Below are 18,706 nucleotides of genomic sequence, written 5' to 3' on the forward strand. Positions count from 1 at the left end.
GAGGGGCTACCGCGAAAACCGAATTTCGCAAATTGCGGGCATTTTTCTCTGTCACTCTAATTACGCCTTCATTGGTGTAAAAGAGAAAGATCCCCACAATTTGGGAAATTCGGTTTTCGCGGTAACCCTTCAGGCGTGACTCACTCCGCGATTTCGTCGCGCCGCTACAAGTACATGTATGTACTCATGCCTCATGTATGAGGCCCACACCAATTTTGGTGTCTAGTTGCCGCGCACCGCTTGCGCTTGCACCACCTAGCGGTCATATATGTCGTATAAACGCATTTTGTTAGAGAGTGAATCTTCTGTACCTAGTACTATTATTTATTCTGTGACATAAGTGCCGACCGCAATAAGGTACCTTATGTCGTGGAACGCCACATATAACATTCCGCCTGTAACGGCCAGAGTTCAACGAAACACTTACGGCGACTTTCACTACAGACTACATGTCGGGAATTATGATTCGATTGCTGTCGCTTATTGTTTACGAATCGATTAAATTATGTAGCTACTACAGCATTGTGTTAGAGTCGGACTAAGGGTGCCTTTCCACTGAGGCGAAGACGAGCGGAGATGAGAGGAATCAACCATATAGCGTCCATAGCATTGGTTGTAATCCAGCGGAGCGGAGAAGAGATGTCTTACAACCAATGCTATTGGTAGATTCCTCTCCACTCTCCACCTGAGTGGAAAGGCAGTCTAACTCTGTAGACTTTGTAATAACGTGTGGAAGCGTCACCATAAACGTTTTTCTATGAAAATATGACGTATATGGTGAGACTCTTTTCGCGACAAAGGCGGTACAGAAGTTATGATTGATTTCTTTATGAATTTTGTCATCAGTACAGAAATATCCATATCATCCATATGTATTAACACATAATGGCTCGACAAAATAAATTTAGTTTTATGACAAAACCATTGTGCAATATTATTCCAGGTGTCTGTATTGCATTTAACTAACACAAAAGTGGATAATGATTATAAAAGGGCAAGTATACATATACAAGTATACAATGCATTAAACAATATACTGCTCTCAATTAACCTTTATTGCACCATCGTAACTGTCCTCACAATTAAAAATAGGTAGTTAAATTGTTGCAGGTATTTTTTATTTTATTTATTCATTGCTAAGGTCAGACGGGGTAAGACAAACGCTGGGACAAGAGTGACACTTGTAGGGAATCCTTATTCGCTAGGTGCACGACTGGTGCTGCCCTCATTTTGGCAGACTTTCTACGTTAAATCTTATGGAGTAAAATTAGTTCAAGCGGCTGCCGCTAGTACTTATGGCGGCCATTCCATAAGATTACCTGTGTTTCTGACGATCAGCGCCACTTCCCCCTCCACCGACTTCGCACCTTGCCAATACTGACAGCGGTCTCGCACTACGTCCGATCCGAATCCGTGAAAATATGGTCCGAAGTAGCCGTAGAACTATTTCTATGGTAATTTGCGCACTAGATCCGTCAGATTTCTTTCCGAAATCGGATGACGGAGTGCGTAAATGACCATAGAAATAGTTCTGCGGGTACTTCGGACCATATTTTCACGGATTCGGATCGGACGTAATGCGAAACCGCTCTGATACTCTTGCCCCGAGTAAAATAAACTATGTCTTGTTTTACCACATCTGACCTTTTTTTGTTCATTCATTAAGCATACATTACACACACTGATACAGTCAGCAGCAAAAGTTGCTAAGCGGGCGAGGTGTTCATAATGATCTTGACGCGACTTTATTGTTGAGAGAATAAGAGTGTGTCAGGGTAATTTTGAACACCTCGCCCGGTTAGCAACTTTTGCTGCTGACTGTACATTAATACAGACTGTAACTATAGCTGACTGATAAGTTGATAACTGTTATCAAACTATTTGTAAAGATTGTTGTAATTTGTTGTTATGACTAACTGATAAGATACATTTTCTATGCTCATGTAATTGTAAACCCCATTTTCTATAGGAAAGCAAAATAAAAAACCTGCACACAAAATTTCACAAAAATTGGTTGAGAATTACGACCTTCCACTCCAGGTCTGGACATAACTGAACATCTGGACATACTAGGGCGTATTTTTTTAAAGTTGTCTCCTACACTTTTTTTTCAAATTTGGGATTTTTTATGTTATTTCTACTCAGAATCACGAGCTCTTTCTATCCTAATAGGAGAAAAAAAGTGTCCTAAGGTTTTTATTTCCATTCCGTCACCATTTTTCATAGACTTTGTATGGCGGTCGCGGAATGGAAATACCGAAAAATGCATGGAGATTTTGGGACACTTTTTTTGCCCTATTAGGATAGAAAGAGCTCGTGATTCTGAGTAGAAATAACATAAAGCATTTTTGCCCATGCTGAAACAGAGACCTTCGCTTGGTCAATCATATTTATTATACCTTTAAACAAGCAATTCTTGTATATTATTTATACATTTCGGGGATACCGGAAACGGCTTACAGCCCTCAGATTCGGCGAAAAATCGATCTAACTAGGTCTTATCTCTGGGAAAACGCGCATTTTTGAGTTTCACGAGTGATATGTTTTCCGAGCAAAGCTCAGTCCTCCAATGAAATAATATTAGTTAGCATGATTATTACTCACTTTTTACTTTAAAATGTTTGTGTGACTCTTAATGCATGAACAATTTGTATGTATTACGAGTCAACTGCAAAACCACAGAGTATCTCTTACACTGGGTATCATATTGTGTATTGAATTACATTGTGGGTGGGATGCTTCTAGAATGTGGTATTTATAAAGTAATTTTTTTTGTGGTCTGAAACATATGTACTTAACTATGATAGATAAAGAAACTATGGCCTACACCAAGGGTCACCAAATGGCGGACCACGGTCCGGATTGCCAACCTATATTTTATTTATTTATTTAATAAACTCAAGTAGAAACCGACTAATTGGTGAACCCTGGTCTACACCTTCATCATTGGCCACAGCATCTTTGCAGATGATAGTTGCATCTATTAAAGATAGTTAATTATGTCATAATTAATTAACTTAATTATCTAGTGACGGCAGTGACCGACAAGAGAACCAGCAGGTTACTGGTTTCCTGTTGATCACTGGTGCCACTAGGTTAAGTGCATTTTTATTTGGTACTTTGACTTGTTTCGTCCATTTATAAAAGTATTTAGCCATATTGAGTATGGCGGTTTGTTTATATAGTTATAGTTCGTTTTTTTAGCATTAGAAAGAACTTGCAAGAAGGTAAGCGATCTTGACATGACTTTTAATTGAAAAACGCTTTTTAAAAATCAAAAACTATTACTTAAGAAAGCAGAAGGATATGAATGATCGTATTAGATTCATAATTGTTACATATTTGCCGTAACTGATTTTTAAAATGTGTTTTTCAATTAAAAGACACATCAAGATTGTTTACCTTATTTCTAATGCTAAAAAAAACGAACTATAGCAAGTTCTATTGAATGACATTTTAGAGTTAATTTAGGACAACTTTGGACTTAATTAAGAACACCTCAATCGTTTAGATAATCCTGCTATATTTATGCAATATTCAGTATAACAAAATACAAACAATACTTCCCAGCCTTCAGCCAACGTTATTAAAGTCGTATGGAACGTTTTCAGCGTTGGCGTAACGTCCTAATTAGCGCAAATAACATTCCCACTGCGGTTATGAATACGAACTCCGTATTAGATTACCAATTTTAGACGATGACACTTCATCACTATTTTCCAAGGTTACGAGGATTTCACGCAACTAGAGCAGCAGAAATGTTCCAGAACGCATTTCGAAATAAGAACACCAATTACGAAGCTGCTAATCACATTTCGCAAAAAAAAAACGGAATTAGACAATGCATTTCAACCAAATAACTGCGACAGGTGTTTTAAATAATTACGCAAAAAGCACTTACGTAGTTTATCAGCTTTATATCACCTTCACATCCATTAAGCACTCACAGGAACAATTATATATGTAAATTAATAATTTGAAAACATGAAACACGGATTATTTACAATTATACAATATTTACAAATAGTCCACTTTCTACACAGCGCGACACTTGTGAAAAACTATAGACTAAACAGATGATTGACGGAAGTGCAAGAAAGGGACAGGTATAATAGTGATGTCGGTGTTTTCCACTATCGATCAATTTATCGATAGCTGATTTTTTTGTCGACGTTGTCGAACATATTTAATAGCTATTTAAATAAAACTATGATTATCAGTTTACAGGCAATAGTTAGAAAGCCTTAACGTGCAAAAAAGTGTTACAATTATAATAAATTAGGTCTTTGGTAAACAGTTATACTTTTAAATTATTAACTTTAGTTTGGATGATTACTCTAAAATACAAGAAACTAGTCTTATCAGCAACAGTAGAATAAAAATGCTTTTGTCAAACTATATTTTACCTGTCAAGATACTTTAATCCCTAATAAAATACATGATAAAACAAAATTGGTACAATCAGTTTTGTGTAAATTTACTAAATTTGTGTAGATTCGCGCACGAGTGTGGAGGGGGCTATATGTCTGAATTGAACATACAAAAGTTTAAACAACATATAATTTGAATAATTTGTTAAAAATACGTTTTATTTAATAACTAATCTAGTACATATTCCAGTGAGTGAGTTTTGTAAGGCACGGGAGCCGGGAAAGTCGTATTACACCTAAGTACTTAATTAATTTAACCAAAAATTTATATGTTCATGGATTTTACCAAAATCGATTATATGCTACAAGCTGGTCAACCAAATCTTGTCAGTAAAAAAAGGCGCGAAATTCAATTTTTCTATGGGACGCTATCGCTTCGCGCCTACATTTTTCAAATTTGCCGCCTTTTTCTACTGTCAAGATCTGGTTGACCAAGTATATTTTATTATCGACATCTTTGATAAACACTGGATAATTTATGAAAGCACTACTGTTTGTCTATGGTATAAATGTTGCCGTTATTGAATCTGATTACTCACAATCGGGTAAATTACCGCACATACGCACATAATGTTAATTTATAGTCCGTCAACCAAATCTTGTCAGTAGCAATGTAAAGCAAACTAAAGTAGGGCAACACTCAAAGAGCAGTATTGCGCTAAGAATAGCAGCAATGTACATCGAACCAAAAGATTTTTTTTTCCGCTGAGCGCGCCCTGCGTACGTTAATTCAAATTGTCACTCGCGGTTTATTGAAAAAATTTGAAACATGGACGGACAATTTAAAAGCGATGTTAAAACAATGTTAATCAAAATGATGAACAAATTTGAAGATATCAAAAACAACTGCCTATCGTAGTGCTTATATTCTCTTTGTTCCCTATCTATGTCTTCTATGTTTACTAAAATAAAATCATATCAAAATGCAGATAATTAGATAGTGCATATATTTGTTATTTACAATATAATATGCCACTTGTTAATGTAAATTAGTGTACTCTTCTGGATGAATATGACATACCTGTGTAATTTTTTTGATTGGTATATATTGTACATTAGGATTACATATTAAAAATAAAACAACTGATATTTGGGTGTTTATTTAATTTAAAGGTAAATAAGATAAGGGTCACTTTAGCTTACACTATAATTCAGGTCATTAATTGAAAAAATATAATGAAGTTACCAATGTTACCGGGTCACTTCAACCAAGCATAATACTCTGTAGTATTATTGCATCTTTGTAAATAGTTACAAGTGATTGCTGAAAATATGTATTAGACATGTGGGCCTATGGACGGTTTCCAGGGCACAATTTATGGTCTTGTTGGATAGATTTAGGCATACGTTTTAATTTTATTTATGCCTTTTAACCCTAAAACAAAAAAACTGAACATAATCTTAAAAGTTCGAAAGAGTTCTTCCAGTATGTACTTGTCATAACCTCAATTTTTAGTAATGTTTACCGTCAACGAGCATGATTGTACATTGTAGGCCCCTTAGCTTTGCTTATTCTTATTTAATGTATTGGTATTTAATGGTGACAGCAGAAATATCTCTTGAAACAGAAACGATTCAGAATGAAAACCAAATGAAAACAAATAAGGTGACGGCTGTCGTTCACGATCCACATTCCACAGATAAAACACAGATGACACGCATTTTGGAATTATTCGAACACAGTGTTGCTAACCCGCGATTTTTCAAATTTGCCGCCTTTTACTACTGACAAGATTTGGTTGACGGACTTTATATGCATGTTAGTCTTAAGTATGTTGCTGTGCCCTTGCAGGGTGTCACATGTAAACCCACCTACTCATAAGCTCCACCTAATAATGTGTAATGTGATATGCAATAAACATTTTGAATTTTGAATTTTGAATTTTACGTGTGATTTGTTTTTCGTTTTTTAGCATCAAGCCTGCCTTTTTTTTAATTAAAATTATTATAAAATGTGATTTTTTAAACGGTTATATTAAATATATGAATATTAACATCAACATCAACATTTATACCTACTCTGTTATACTAACTAGTTATACCTAATCGTATTAAAAAAATGTCTTTTGATCAATGACTTTTTAATATGATTTTTATAAATGATTTATACTGGGTCAACCAAATCTTGTCAGTAAATAGGAACAAAAAAAACTATACTCATCCTTTTCTTTTGGGTGCTAGTACTAGTGTTAGACAAAGATAGTATGATTCTCTCTGTCTATGTTTGAAATCAAACAGACCTTTGACACACTATATATATATCTATTTGGATTAAAATATTTTATTGTATTCGTTCAATTCCGGGTAAATTATTTTGGTTGCTGGCAACATTGTTAATATCTCCCCGCCTGTCACAGATGATCGCCGGACGGACACCCCTCCAATCGTTTGAAAGCACAACCACTCGACTTTGCTTTGGACGTGGGCGATACCAAAACACAACGTACCTCATGTATTTACAATATTTAAAAAAATTGACTGAAACTTAACGGCTTACATTATTTATTAGCAGATAATAGTGTTCTGTGAATAACAGTGACATTCGGTGGTGAAAATATCAAATTGGATTGTGTTTAAATATTGATATTATTGAGTTTTCGTGAAAATGACGGCCTCTACGATGATTGAACTGGAATCCTGGATTATCTACCAGTGTGTCCTGAACGAGTGCCATGTGTCTAGCTGTAAGTACAACATATAATATTTAAAATTGTAGTTAGAAAAAAATAACTTCCGCCACTTGTTTCCCGAAGTACTAGGTAGGTATCTAAACCTATTCAAATTATTTTTAATACCAAATACGTCTGTTAAGGAAAATAGCGGTTAAGTTTAAATTTTTTCACAAATATATACAGAGTACATGAATTTGGAATATCCTTTCGTTCGCATTTTTCGCATACTTATAAATAATTTTAGTTGTAAGTACCAACGTTTAGAAGGTTTACGTACCTATTACAACATCTATCTAACTAGCTCAAGAACCAATTAAAGATAGAAGTTTACTTTTAAACAAATAAATAATAACATTATTTATTTACATCCATATCCAACAAAGCAAAGGTTGATCCGTTGGTATACCTACAAAATAATAGACGCTTCGGTTCAGTTAATTCCGAAGAATGTGGGGCATTGTGGGGTAATTTCATTTCAATCTCCTATGATTCCACCAGTCTCGGAATTCTGTGTAAGATTGACTAAATATTAATGTCGAAATTAAAGACAAAATTGATGGCACCTCTTAAAAAGTACCTACGTTAAAATCCGTTAAGCCGTTAGGCCTAACTTAGGTATTCGTCGGGTGCATCACACCCGACGAATACCTAAACTACATAAACATACTTAAGTACGTTACGTTACGTACCTATCTTCTGGTGTCCGACCGAATCCGGATTTTTTGCCGAAACTAATATAGGCTCGAAACTGAAACTGAAACTTCGGTCGGACATTACCGAAAATACAGTTTCGGCGCGGCCAAAAGTTTCTACAGGTTTTTGGCCGAGACCGAACGTTTAGCCGAAACATTAATTTTATGCTGAGGCCTTTTCGGTCAGAAAAGACTTAAAGTTCCGTCACACCGGCGCGTTATCCGGGCGGGGCGTGAGCGTTTTATATGTAAACTAGCGACCCGCTTCGCACGGGTTAACAAATTATACATAAACCTTCCTCTTGAATCACTCTATCTATTAAAAAAAACCGCATCAAAATCCGTTGCGTAGTTTTAAAGATCTAAGCAGACAGACAGACAGACATCGGGAAGCGACTTTGTTTTATACTTGTAGTGATAGTGATGGAGTGAAGCGGCGCGCCCCGCTCACGCCACGCCCGGAAAACGCGCCTGTGCGACGAAGCCTTTAGTATTGCTCTTTCTTGCGAAAAAGATCGTGGTTTTCCTCAAAAGTTAAGTGACGCAAGCACAATAAAATGTACAGATGTGGTGCATAATTGTTTTCCATCGTACTTTCTCGGGGAAACGTTCGTATTTGTCATGCTACTTCAGTCAACCTCAGTACTTTTTGTACCGAGACCGACTGAAATAGCAAGACACCGTTCGTTCGTTACCGTGAAAATACGATGGAAAATAATCATGCACTACATCTGTACGCACTTGTTCAAATCAGGGATGTTGCGAAAATCCGCAACCGCGGAACTTCCTCATTATTTTCAACATCTGCATCCGCATCCGCATAAAATCGATGCGGATTTAATGCGGATGCGGATGTGGAACAGGTCGGTACAGGAACGTCTTAGCATCGGCATAAGTGCTAGACTGCTAGGTAATTTAGTCATTAACCAAAAAAACTTATTAGAAATGAGCAGCCAAGCGTGAGTGGGACTTAATGTACGGAACCCTTGGAACGCGAGTCCGACTCACACTTGGCCGGTTTTAAGAAATAAAAATTACTAAAATGTAATATTTGATGTTTTTATGGTACTATCTTGACGCGGATGTCAGCCTTTAAAAATCCGCATCCGCATCCGCATCCGCGGATGTCAAAAATCGGCATCCGCAACATCCCTGGTTCAAATTCAAAACAGTCAGCTGCAATAGCGGAGGTAGACCTTGTATCCTAGTAATAAGGTTTACGAAATGTCAATCAACATGGATGGTACGAAGATTCGAAGAACTCGTCTCGCTCTCACGCATAACTGCGACCCTTTCACACCAGTTCAACAGTCCCTCAATTAACGTAATGGTTTCTTCTTAATAATCATTAGCCACATGTTGGTGTTAGTCTGTTCAGCGTCAATGAAGTATAAACACTATACACGGTATCAGGAGCGGCTCTTATGATTTTTCTGTTTGTGTTTTTACATTCAAATTAATGTTCCCATTTATTTTCAAGCTTGATCAGTTTGGTTTTAACATACCTACATATTTTAAAAATCAATCGTACATAAATCTTAAGAGCCCCGGCAAGCTTGGTTCTCCAAAGAGTCTGTGGGGAAAGAGAAGAGTCGTGGAATGTATTGGGGGAACAGACTTAGTTATTACGCTTTCATTTTAAAATGACTAAAGCTAGATTGCTCTGAAACTTTACATACAAAGTAACTTTTAGGATAAGGTATATCTAGTCCTGTAATTAGTTTATGTAGCTTCAGATACCATAGTTCAAAAATACGGCGAATTTAAGTTTTTCATACAAAACTTGTTTTTGCTCTATTTTGTTTATTTTATAAACTGGCTATACAAACTGATTACTAGTGATTACAGGACAGTTCCCTCTTGTCATTGTATGTGCAAAGTTTCATTACAATCCAACACGTAGTTTTAAAATGAGATTGAAATTTGAAACTCCGTTTGAATGGGAAGGTGAAATTCGGCCGAGCTTGCTGGGAACTCTTAAACAAATGTAACACAAGTCCCACAGTATTTGCAATAAGGCTTTACTTACAAATACTCGTACTTTCAAAGCTTCCTTTTTAATTTAAATCGGCTGTACAGTCAGCAGCAGAAGTTGCTAAGCGGGCGAGGTGTTCAAAATTACCTTGACGCGCTCTTATTCCCTTAACAATAAAGTCGTGTCAAGATAATTTTGAACACCTCGCCCGCTTAGCAACTATTGCTACTGCATGTACTTGTGTTAATACAAGCAAATACCTTTTCGCAGAATTTCAACTTTCCCTATTACAAATTCATGATTTTGCAGTTCGTCGACCTCATAAGTTATGAAACTTCGCTGAAATGAATGTTCTTCCACGTTCCGCTCGCGGAACATCTGCTTACACAGATTTATATTAGTGATAATTTCATAATTTGATTATGACAAAATTTATACCCGAAAGATCATGAAAAACTTCTGAAACAACTATTACATGTACATAGCTACCCCATACATTATTTCCTAGAAAGTAAACCTTCTTGAATCACTCTATCTATTTAAAAAAACCGCATCAAAATCTGTTGCGTAGTTTTAAAGATCTAAGCATACATAGGGACAGACAGACAGCGGGAAGCGACTTTGTTTTATACTATGTAGTGAAAATGGATTAATTTCCTAATTGAATAGGTATGTAAAGTTATGTATGTACATTTTAACACCTCGTTCGCTTAGCAACTTCAGGCGATGTCAAAGATATGTGTACACTTTTGCACCTTACTCCTTTGTAATAAGGCGAACAATGTAAACAATTAAACGTCGACTGTTACTTAGTTTGTGCCCAAAAGATTTTGTATTGATATAGATTTAATAAGAAAAGTTTCATAAAGGTCGAGAACCTCCACTTTCACAAGTTTCCAGAGAGAAATGTTTAATTTATGGATTCATTAATATCAAAGTATGGTCTGAGGGTCTACCGCGAACCACGTTCGTCGTGTTGCCTCTCTGGCGCACTTGTGAATTCGTACCTACTTAAGTGTGACAGGGTGGTAATACGTCGAACGTGGTTCGCGGTAGGCCCTCTGGTAAAGGATGATTGTTTCAAATTTCATTAATGTTTTAGTAAAATATTCATACATTTTGGGATTAGTACAGTCAAAGAATTTAATTTCCGACCCATTTCGTACTTTGTCACAGTCTTCTTCTTCCTCGCGTTGTCCCGGCATTTTGCCACGGCTCATGGGAGCCTGGGGTCCGCTTGGCAACTAATCCCAGGTAATTGGCGTGGGCACTAGTTTTTACGAAAGCGATTGCCATCTGACCTTCCAACCCAGAGGGTGAACTAGGCCCGTATTGGGATTAGTCCGGTTTCCTCACGATGTTTTCCTTCACCGAAAAGCGACTGGTAAATATCAAATGACATTTCGTACATAAGTTCCGAAAAACTCATTGGTACGAGTCGGGGTTCGAACCCGCGACCTCCGGATTGCAAGTCGCACGCTCTTACCGCTGGGCCACCAGCGCTTCGTACTTTGTCACAGTGACAATCAATATTGAAAGTCGCTAGAGACCTCATACTATTGTAACTGTGACAAAGTCTAAAATGGGTAGGAAATTAAATTCTTTGACTATTATACCTATGTATGTGGGAATAAATCAAGTTGCAAATAAAAGCATTTATCTAAGGGGCACCAGATTTAGGCACACGGAATGAAATGTCTCAATTTGAAAAAAAGAAATAGGTATTACTTTATACTATATCAATATGTATTCTTAAAAATTAGCTGAGTATAGGTAATATCTTGTGTCAATTGTTAAGACAAATTTTTGAATTATCATAAACAATTTGTTGGAAGCTGTGGAACCAACTAGACCGAAAGTCTGAAAGATTTTTCTTAGGGGCAGTAAAGAAAGAAATGTCTCAGATCAAGTCAGATCTAATGGAATTGTTGGCCGAGGCAAAGCCGAGGTCGACAAACATATGATCTGGGAGGGATAACGGACTAAACAGTGGCCGCGGCGTGATTAAAAAATAGTAGGTAATACTTATAAGTAAAGTGTAAATCTCCTAGTCAGTTTGCTACTTTTGTTTGATGATTCAATCTGAATCTACTTGCTTTGCTTTAAAGTATTTGATGGAGATTCGCAGTTTTTTCAAAACGCACTATGTTTGGCTTGTAAGGAAATGTTTAGGAAGTTTACGGCAAAAATCAATCGCTATTGAAAGTCTTATTCATTAGGGCTTCCAAGACTCGACCCTTTACCAACACTACTCTAAATCCTTACTTACCCAATTTCCACTCGTCGAAACCAACAAATGTTCTATTATTGCAAGATTTCCAATTCATTTCGGATAAGTGTTTGCCTCTTCGGATTGGGGGCTTGACGGAACAGACATTCTTAATTCAGTCGGTGTAAGTAATGGAAGAATTCCAATATGGCCGCGTGAATACACAGATTAAAATATACATTATATACGATACGATTCAATTACGAAAATATACATAGTTACATAAAATGCAAATTAAGTAAAAGCTTGTAATTAAGTCGGTGATGGCGGGAACACCTATAACAAGCGATGACCAATCTGACGTAAGATGTGAGAACTGAGAAGCGTGTGCCCTAGTTTGCCCACAATCATAACCACTTGATAAATCGATTCGATAACATCGTTACGGCAATGATCGTCTGGACTCTATCACGTCATACCATACTATTGAAGTATTATCTAAGACCATTAGTAATAGTACACTATAAGGCTCCAGAAATAAAATTGAAGAGTGGGATTTAAGGGCGAAAGATACGAGGCCGTTTAGTAACACAAGGCTGGCTATATCTTTTCTGGTTTAGGAGTGTATAAAAAATAACGTACAGTACAGTGAGCTGCGACATTGCATGGAGAATTTATGAATGAATTCATTGAAAAAGTCGCCATGCACTTTTGCAGCTTATGGTAATACGTATACGGCTTAAAAATCAATAACAACCATCACTACATAGTATAAAACAAAGTCGCTTCCCACTGTCTGTCCTTATGTATGCTTATTGCTTAGATCTTTAAAACTACGTAACGGATTTTGATGCGGTTTTTTAAAATAGATAGAGTGATTCAAGAGGAAGGTTAATGTATAATTTGTTAACCCGTGCGAAGCCGGGGCGGGTCGCTAGTACACTATAAAGGTTCATCTGTCTATATGTATGGACGCTGCAAAATAATTTTATTATTAAAGGCACTCCTCCCCCAGGCATCGGAATGTAGGATATGGATATGTGGAAGGCCAAGGTCGGTGTTTGGTATAACGAGTACGTATGTCGTATATCGTGGCCTTGCATTCCTCGTTTACGGGGGTTGGTACTTCATTAAGGGATGCGTAATGAAGGAAACAATAAATATGCAGATATTTTGTGTTTGGTGATATTCCAAGTATTTGAGTTAGTCTGTGTGCGGAAAGAGAAGAGTCGTGAAATATTAATTAAGAGTCGTCCAATTTATTTAATCGTATGGCTACAAACTGGTCGCTTAATAATTAATAGCTTATTGAATAGGTAGATATTAGGTACTATAGTTTAACATCTAGTTTCTTCACCCATTGGGCTGCGTTCATCAGGGCAGAGCAGGTCCAGGGAAACTCCAATACATTCCACCAACTCTTCTCTTTCCGAACAGACTAAGTTTCAAAAATATACGTACATTTCGTATAGATTGAGCTATATGGGGTAGCCCAAATATACATAGATAATTTTATTATTATTTAATCTTCATAATTCAAAACAAGTGATTATTTATTTGTAGAATTTAGGTATTTTAAGAAAGAAAAATATAACAAAAAGGCCATTTTTTGTAAAATAACCATGTAAATATCACATTACGAAGAGTCACCTAGGTACTCGTAGATTTTAAAAATCTTGAGGTCAAAGTAACATTGGTTAGGTTAAATTTGTCTCACCTGCGCACTTTACTTGCACGAGTTATACGCTCCCTTCGCTCAAGTTGCTTTACAAAAAAAGCTCTTACCACCTTACTTTAAAGTCCTTGTCCTTACCAGATCCTTTTAAGAATAATGTGCCAATTCGAGTTATAGTAATTCGATCGGTTTCCGTTATGATAATGATCTGTCAGTGTCAAGAGTGACGTTTTTGTTTGAAGAAATGTCGCTTTTGACACTGCCAGTATAATATCGGAAACAGATCGAATAACTATAACTCGAATTGGCCTGTAAGGCCCGTGTTCGTAAGTATTGTAAGAATAAGGCATTGATACAGGCAAGTTATAATAATCCTTAACGCTTATATTCTAAGGTCGGTGTTAGGATGCGCGTGCGCTGGCAGGTGGGTGCACAGCTGTTCGCCGCCATGTTTGTAACGGCCGGCGCATGAGGTCTGTCAAAAACGTCTGTCTAATAAATTTAGACTAGTATAGTGGCATGTTTTTTGGTTAAATTGAAAAAAAAAAAGGGAATCAGTACAACTATATTTATTTAAGTATTTATTTATGTTAAGGAGAACCAACAGCTTTAAAACTTACAAGTTACAATAGACAACAAGATTAATTAAAAACGGGAAGCCAATTAAGGAAGGTAGTTACAAAGTATATATATCTAAGTATATTATTTAAATACTTTGATGCTGTCAGGAACCGACACAAATGCCACATTGAAAGTGCTTAGTACTTAGTACTAGTACGTAATATTAAATTAAGTAGATTAAACAACGCACCAAAACTATCAGTCGCCTTTTAATAATATAGGTATGTTCGTGATGATGATATAATAATTGTTTATATGATATAAAGTCTAATGATACTTGTACAATCCTCTACGGACAGACAATATAGACACGGGTTCAGTTAAAACTGCGACACATTAGAATAATACATTCGTTGGCACGCAGTTGAGTATTGTGCAATGAATTATTGATAGGATAACTTACAAATATGCTTTTGTTGAGTGTTCATTTATTGTTTAATTAAGTGATAAATAACTGCAGAACGAAGAATTCTCCGTCTCTTTTGTCCTATATCTGTTTCTATATCGATATGTACAATCAAATAATTATTTCCTATCCATTTTGTTCTATCACAGAGACAATAGTATGAGGTCTCTAGCGACTTTCATATTGATTGTCACTGTGACAAGGTAAGGTACGAAATGGGTCGGAAACTTATGTATTCATATAAAAGGTGAAAAATGTATACATAATTTATGAACTCGTCTGTACACACAGCTTCAATAGTGCATACTTTACCCACTTTGAATGAATGCACATTCATAAAGTGGGTATGCACTTTTGCAGCTCGTTGCACACTTGGAGACAATATTGTTTATAGTATAATGAGGTCAATAAGTAAGGCTAAGTTGTCATAAAATTAACTGATATGGTATCATGGGCGAAAATGTGTCTAATATATTTAGATAATAATTTTAATTTTGATCATCATCTTCCTCGCGTTGTCCCGGCATTTTGCCACGGCTCATGGGAGCCTGGGGTCCGCTTGGCAACTAATCCCAGTAATTGGCGTGGGCACTAGTTTTTACGAAAGCGACTGCCATCTGACCTTCCAACCCAGAGGGTAAACTAGGCCCGTATTGGGATTAGTCCGGTTTCCTCACGATGTTTTCCTTCACCGAAAAGCGACTGGTCAATATCAAATGATATTTCGTACATAAGTTCCGAAAAACTCATTGGTACGAGCCGGGGTTCGAACCCGCGACCTCCGGATTGCAAGTCGCACGCTCTTACCGCTAGGCCACCAGCGCTTTTTTCAATAATAATTTTAATTTTGATAAATGCGTTTTACTAAAGGATTAGTAATAATTACTGGCTACATTCTATATGTTTACTTATCTATTGCTTCCTAATATCCTTCTGGTTTCCGGTTTTCTGCTTTCTTTCCATTTTCCATTAGTTTACTTCAACTTTATACATGTTGCTAGCACTTAAACTTAACAATACAAGGATGTTCAGTGAAGTTAGAAGGGTCAGAGCTACTGTGGGCGCAGTGGGGGGGAGGGGTCAACGGCTTGTGGATTTCTTCGTATCCCCTTACTTTTATTCCAAGTCTGCTAAGTTAGAACTTTTAAGGCGTGTCCAGGCGAAGACAATTTTACTCCAATCTGATTAAATTGTCTGATCAAATCAGGACATACGGACGCAAACGCTAATTTTGGCCACTATTACCAAATTACCGCTCTAAATAAATAAAAACCGCGTCACAAATTGGTATTCTTGCGTCCGCACCCCATTTTATCGCTAGTATCGCGAGCCAAATTGGCGTTTGTGTCCGCACGTCCTGATTTGATCGGACAATTTAATCAAAATTGTCTTCGTCTGGACACGCCTTTATCTTTTATCTGATCACACGGAAAAACTTATTTTTAAAAGCCAACAGTTTTAATTTTTTGCTCTTGTTACAGGCCACACTCGGTACATTTTGATAAAGATTTAAAAAAATATAAGTAATTTATTCGTGACGATCACGAACATGTACGGACATGTACAGACAACAAAAGTAAGAAAAGAAGACATCATTAAGTGTGCGTCAAACTCAGCATAATGCTAGCTATAAAGCCAGCGCTGGTCTTCCGTAGAGCCCATTCGGTGATGCCACGACAGATAACACATAAACATACATATTACTTGAAACATTACAAAAATACACAAAAGGAATAATATTAATAAAGATCACAAAAAAAAAACAAATATACAAGTAAAAATATCGTTAAGAAAACAAATTGGTATCCATTTTGCGCTGATGTAAGGTATAATTGCAATTTGCAATATACGACCCAGGTTCAATAAACTGTTGACAATTGAACAGCGATTAATTTAAGCGGATGATTGGAATGGCATCTCGCCGGACGGGTATCACCGTTAATTGAGTCACTGAGTCACTCGACTCACGGCCCAGGAGGCCTGTTCAGATACGGAAATATGGATATGATTTGAGGTACCTACAGGCGGTTTCACAAACATTATTCAAGCTAACGTTCCAAGAATATACCTATTGTCAAAGATTCAAAATTTAAGTATTCCTGGTTTATAAAACAATTTATGTCGATATCCAGCGACATAAATTGTTTTATAAACCATCTATCAGGAAATATAAAGCCACAGCCATTCTTGATCTTGATGCAATTATAAATACTATTCGCTTGTCGGAAGGCGGAACTAACTTTATTTTTCTATGGCTAACAAGGTCTAACATCACATACAATTATTAATATTGTTTTTTTATAATTTTACATTCTTGATAATTAAAGGTTTTGTCTCAATAAATTAACATACAATTATTAATAAGCCCATAAAAATAAGGCAATTGAATCTTATAGATGGTCAAACAAATCTTGTCAGTAGAAAAAGGCGCGAAATTCAAATTTTCTATGGGACGATATCCCTTCGCGCCTATACATTTTTCAAATTTGCTGCCTTTTTCTACTGACAAGATTTGCTTGACAATCTATAGACAATCTATACATTATGATGTCATGAGGGGTCGGTTGCACCAAACTGTTTGTCATCGTTAAAGAGTTCGCTAAATTTTATTGTATGGAAAGTCTCATAGTAAACCGCCGCGGCGCGCCGGGTAACGTTGATCAGTCTGTCAAGTGCGGATGGTGCAACTGGCACATTCCATCTTCCCCGTTCCATCGCCAGACCTGTACGTGGGAAGCGCATCCTTATAATATTGTCGACATGCCATTTATCGAGGCTAAGGAATGAAATGGAATTGTCTCCTGTCGTCTACATTTCCTGACAGATACGATCTAGGTCTCTGTTAAAGAAATAATAAACTTCATATTAGGTTATAAAAAATAATGCGTCATATGCGGAAATGAAAAGACTGGTACAGGAAAGAAATGATTGGCGATTACTTCACCGAAAAGAGCAAAACTCTTAAGTTATGATGCTGATGATGAGGTTATTTAAATACTATTTGTAAGAGGGTCAATCGCTGGTCAGTTTTTGTAATAAAATAAGACGGTGGCTACGGCGGCAAGTAAGTTAAAAACCGCAAGAATGAATTCATGCGGCATTGGCACGCATACATTCGTGAATCATCGAAGTTGAGTATTTTTAGTTTATTGATAGGTATTCCTTTGAAACAGGTATGTGGTATGCCTTTACCTGCTAAACACCGATGTTTGAGTATGGCGAGTTTTTATCGAAACATATTTAAAATTTCACATTCCATACCTATTTGTAATAGGCTTAGTCATAAATCGTTCCCAACTGAACCCCTGTACAGTCGAGCCCATGCTTTTCGCAATTGATTAAGGTGAAGAAACGTATTCATATTTATGAACTCGACTGTACGTAGACGAGTTATTCTTTAGTTTTTACCCCAACAAGAAGATATTATTTTTGCAAGTGACATCCCGAATGTCCCATGGCGTTGTTGATAAGTGTGTCACGGCCAGTACATGCCCTTAGGGATTCGTTTGCAAGAATGCACTATCTCAGTTCCAGACAGAACCATTCTAACAAGACCTAAGGCTCCGTAACAAAGCGTAAACTGACTGTGAAACTATATTGGTTTCCATGAGCCGTCGATTCGCTCGTGTTTGGATTAACGGCCTAGGTCGGAGGGACCTTCGTAACTCAATCACAGACAGGACGGGTTGCGGCGAACGATACGCCGATACGCTTATCGGGTTACGAGTAAACAATCAACGTGGTAGCGATACGTCGCCATTTTTAGGGTTCCGTAGCCAAATGGCAAAACACGGAACCCTTATAGATTCGTCATGTCTGTCTGTCTGTCCGTCTGTCCGTCTGTCTGTCCGTCCGTATGTCACAGCCACTTTTCTCCGAAACTATAAGAACTATACTGTTGAAACTTGGTAAGTAGATGTATTCTGTGAACCGCATTAAGATTTTCACACAAAAATAGAAAAAAAACAATAAATTTTTGGGGTTCCCCATACTTCGAACTGAAACTCAAAAATTTTTTTTTCATCA

The 18,706-nt window shown here is 36.9% G+C and overlaps 2 protein-coding genes across 2 annotated transcripts in view; one reads left to right on the forward strand and one right to left on the reverse strand.

The window, feature by feature from the left end:
• LOC134656627 (OTU domain-containing protein 7B-like) overlaps positions 1–4,126 on the reverse strand; it is a 41,438-nt gene extending 37,312 nt beyond the window's left edge. Inside the window, exon 1 of the mRNA XM_063512183.1 lies at positions 3,902–4,126. The gene's annotated coding sequence lies outside the window, so the exon portion shown is untranslated. The remainder of the gene's footprint in view (positions 1–3,901) is intronic.
• Positions 4,127–6,756: 2,630 nt separating this feature from the next.
• Positions 6,757–18,706, forward strand: part of LOC134656341 (tumor necrosis factor alpha-induced protein 8-like protein) — a 67,680-nt gene continuing 55,730 nt past the window's right edge. The window contains exon 1 of the mRNA XM_063511856.1: positions 6,757–7,114. Within this exon, the coding sequence (XP_063367926.1) occupies positions 7,036–7,114 (79 nt within the window). The 5' untranslated portion in view covers positions 6,757–7,035. The remainder of the gene's footprint in view (positions 7,115–18,706) is intronic.

This window comes from Cydia amplana, chromosome 18 (genome assembly GCF_948474715.1).
Source record: "Cydia amplana chromosome 18, ilCydAmpl1.1, whole genome shotgun sequence".
NCBI lineage: Eukaryota > Metazoa > Arthropoda > Insecta > Lepidoptera > Tortricidae > Cydia > Cydia amplana.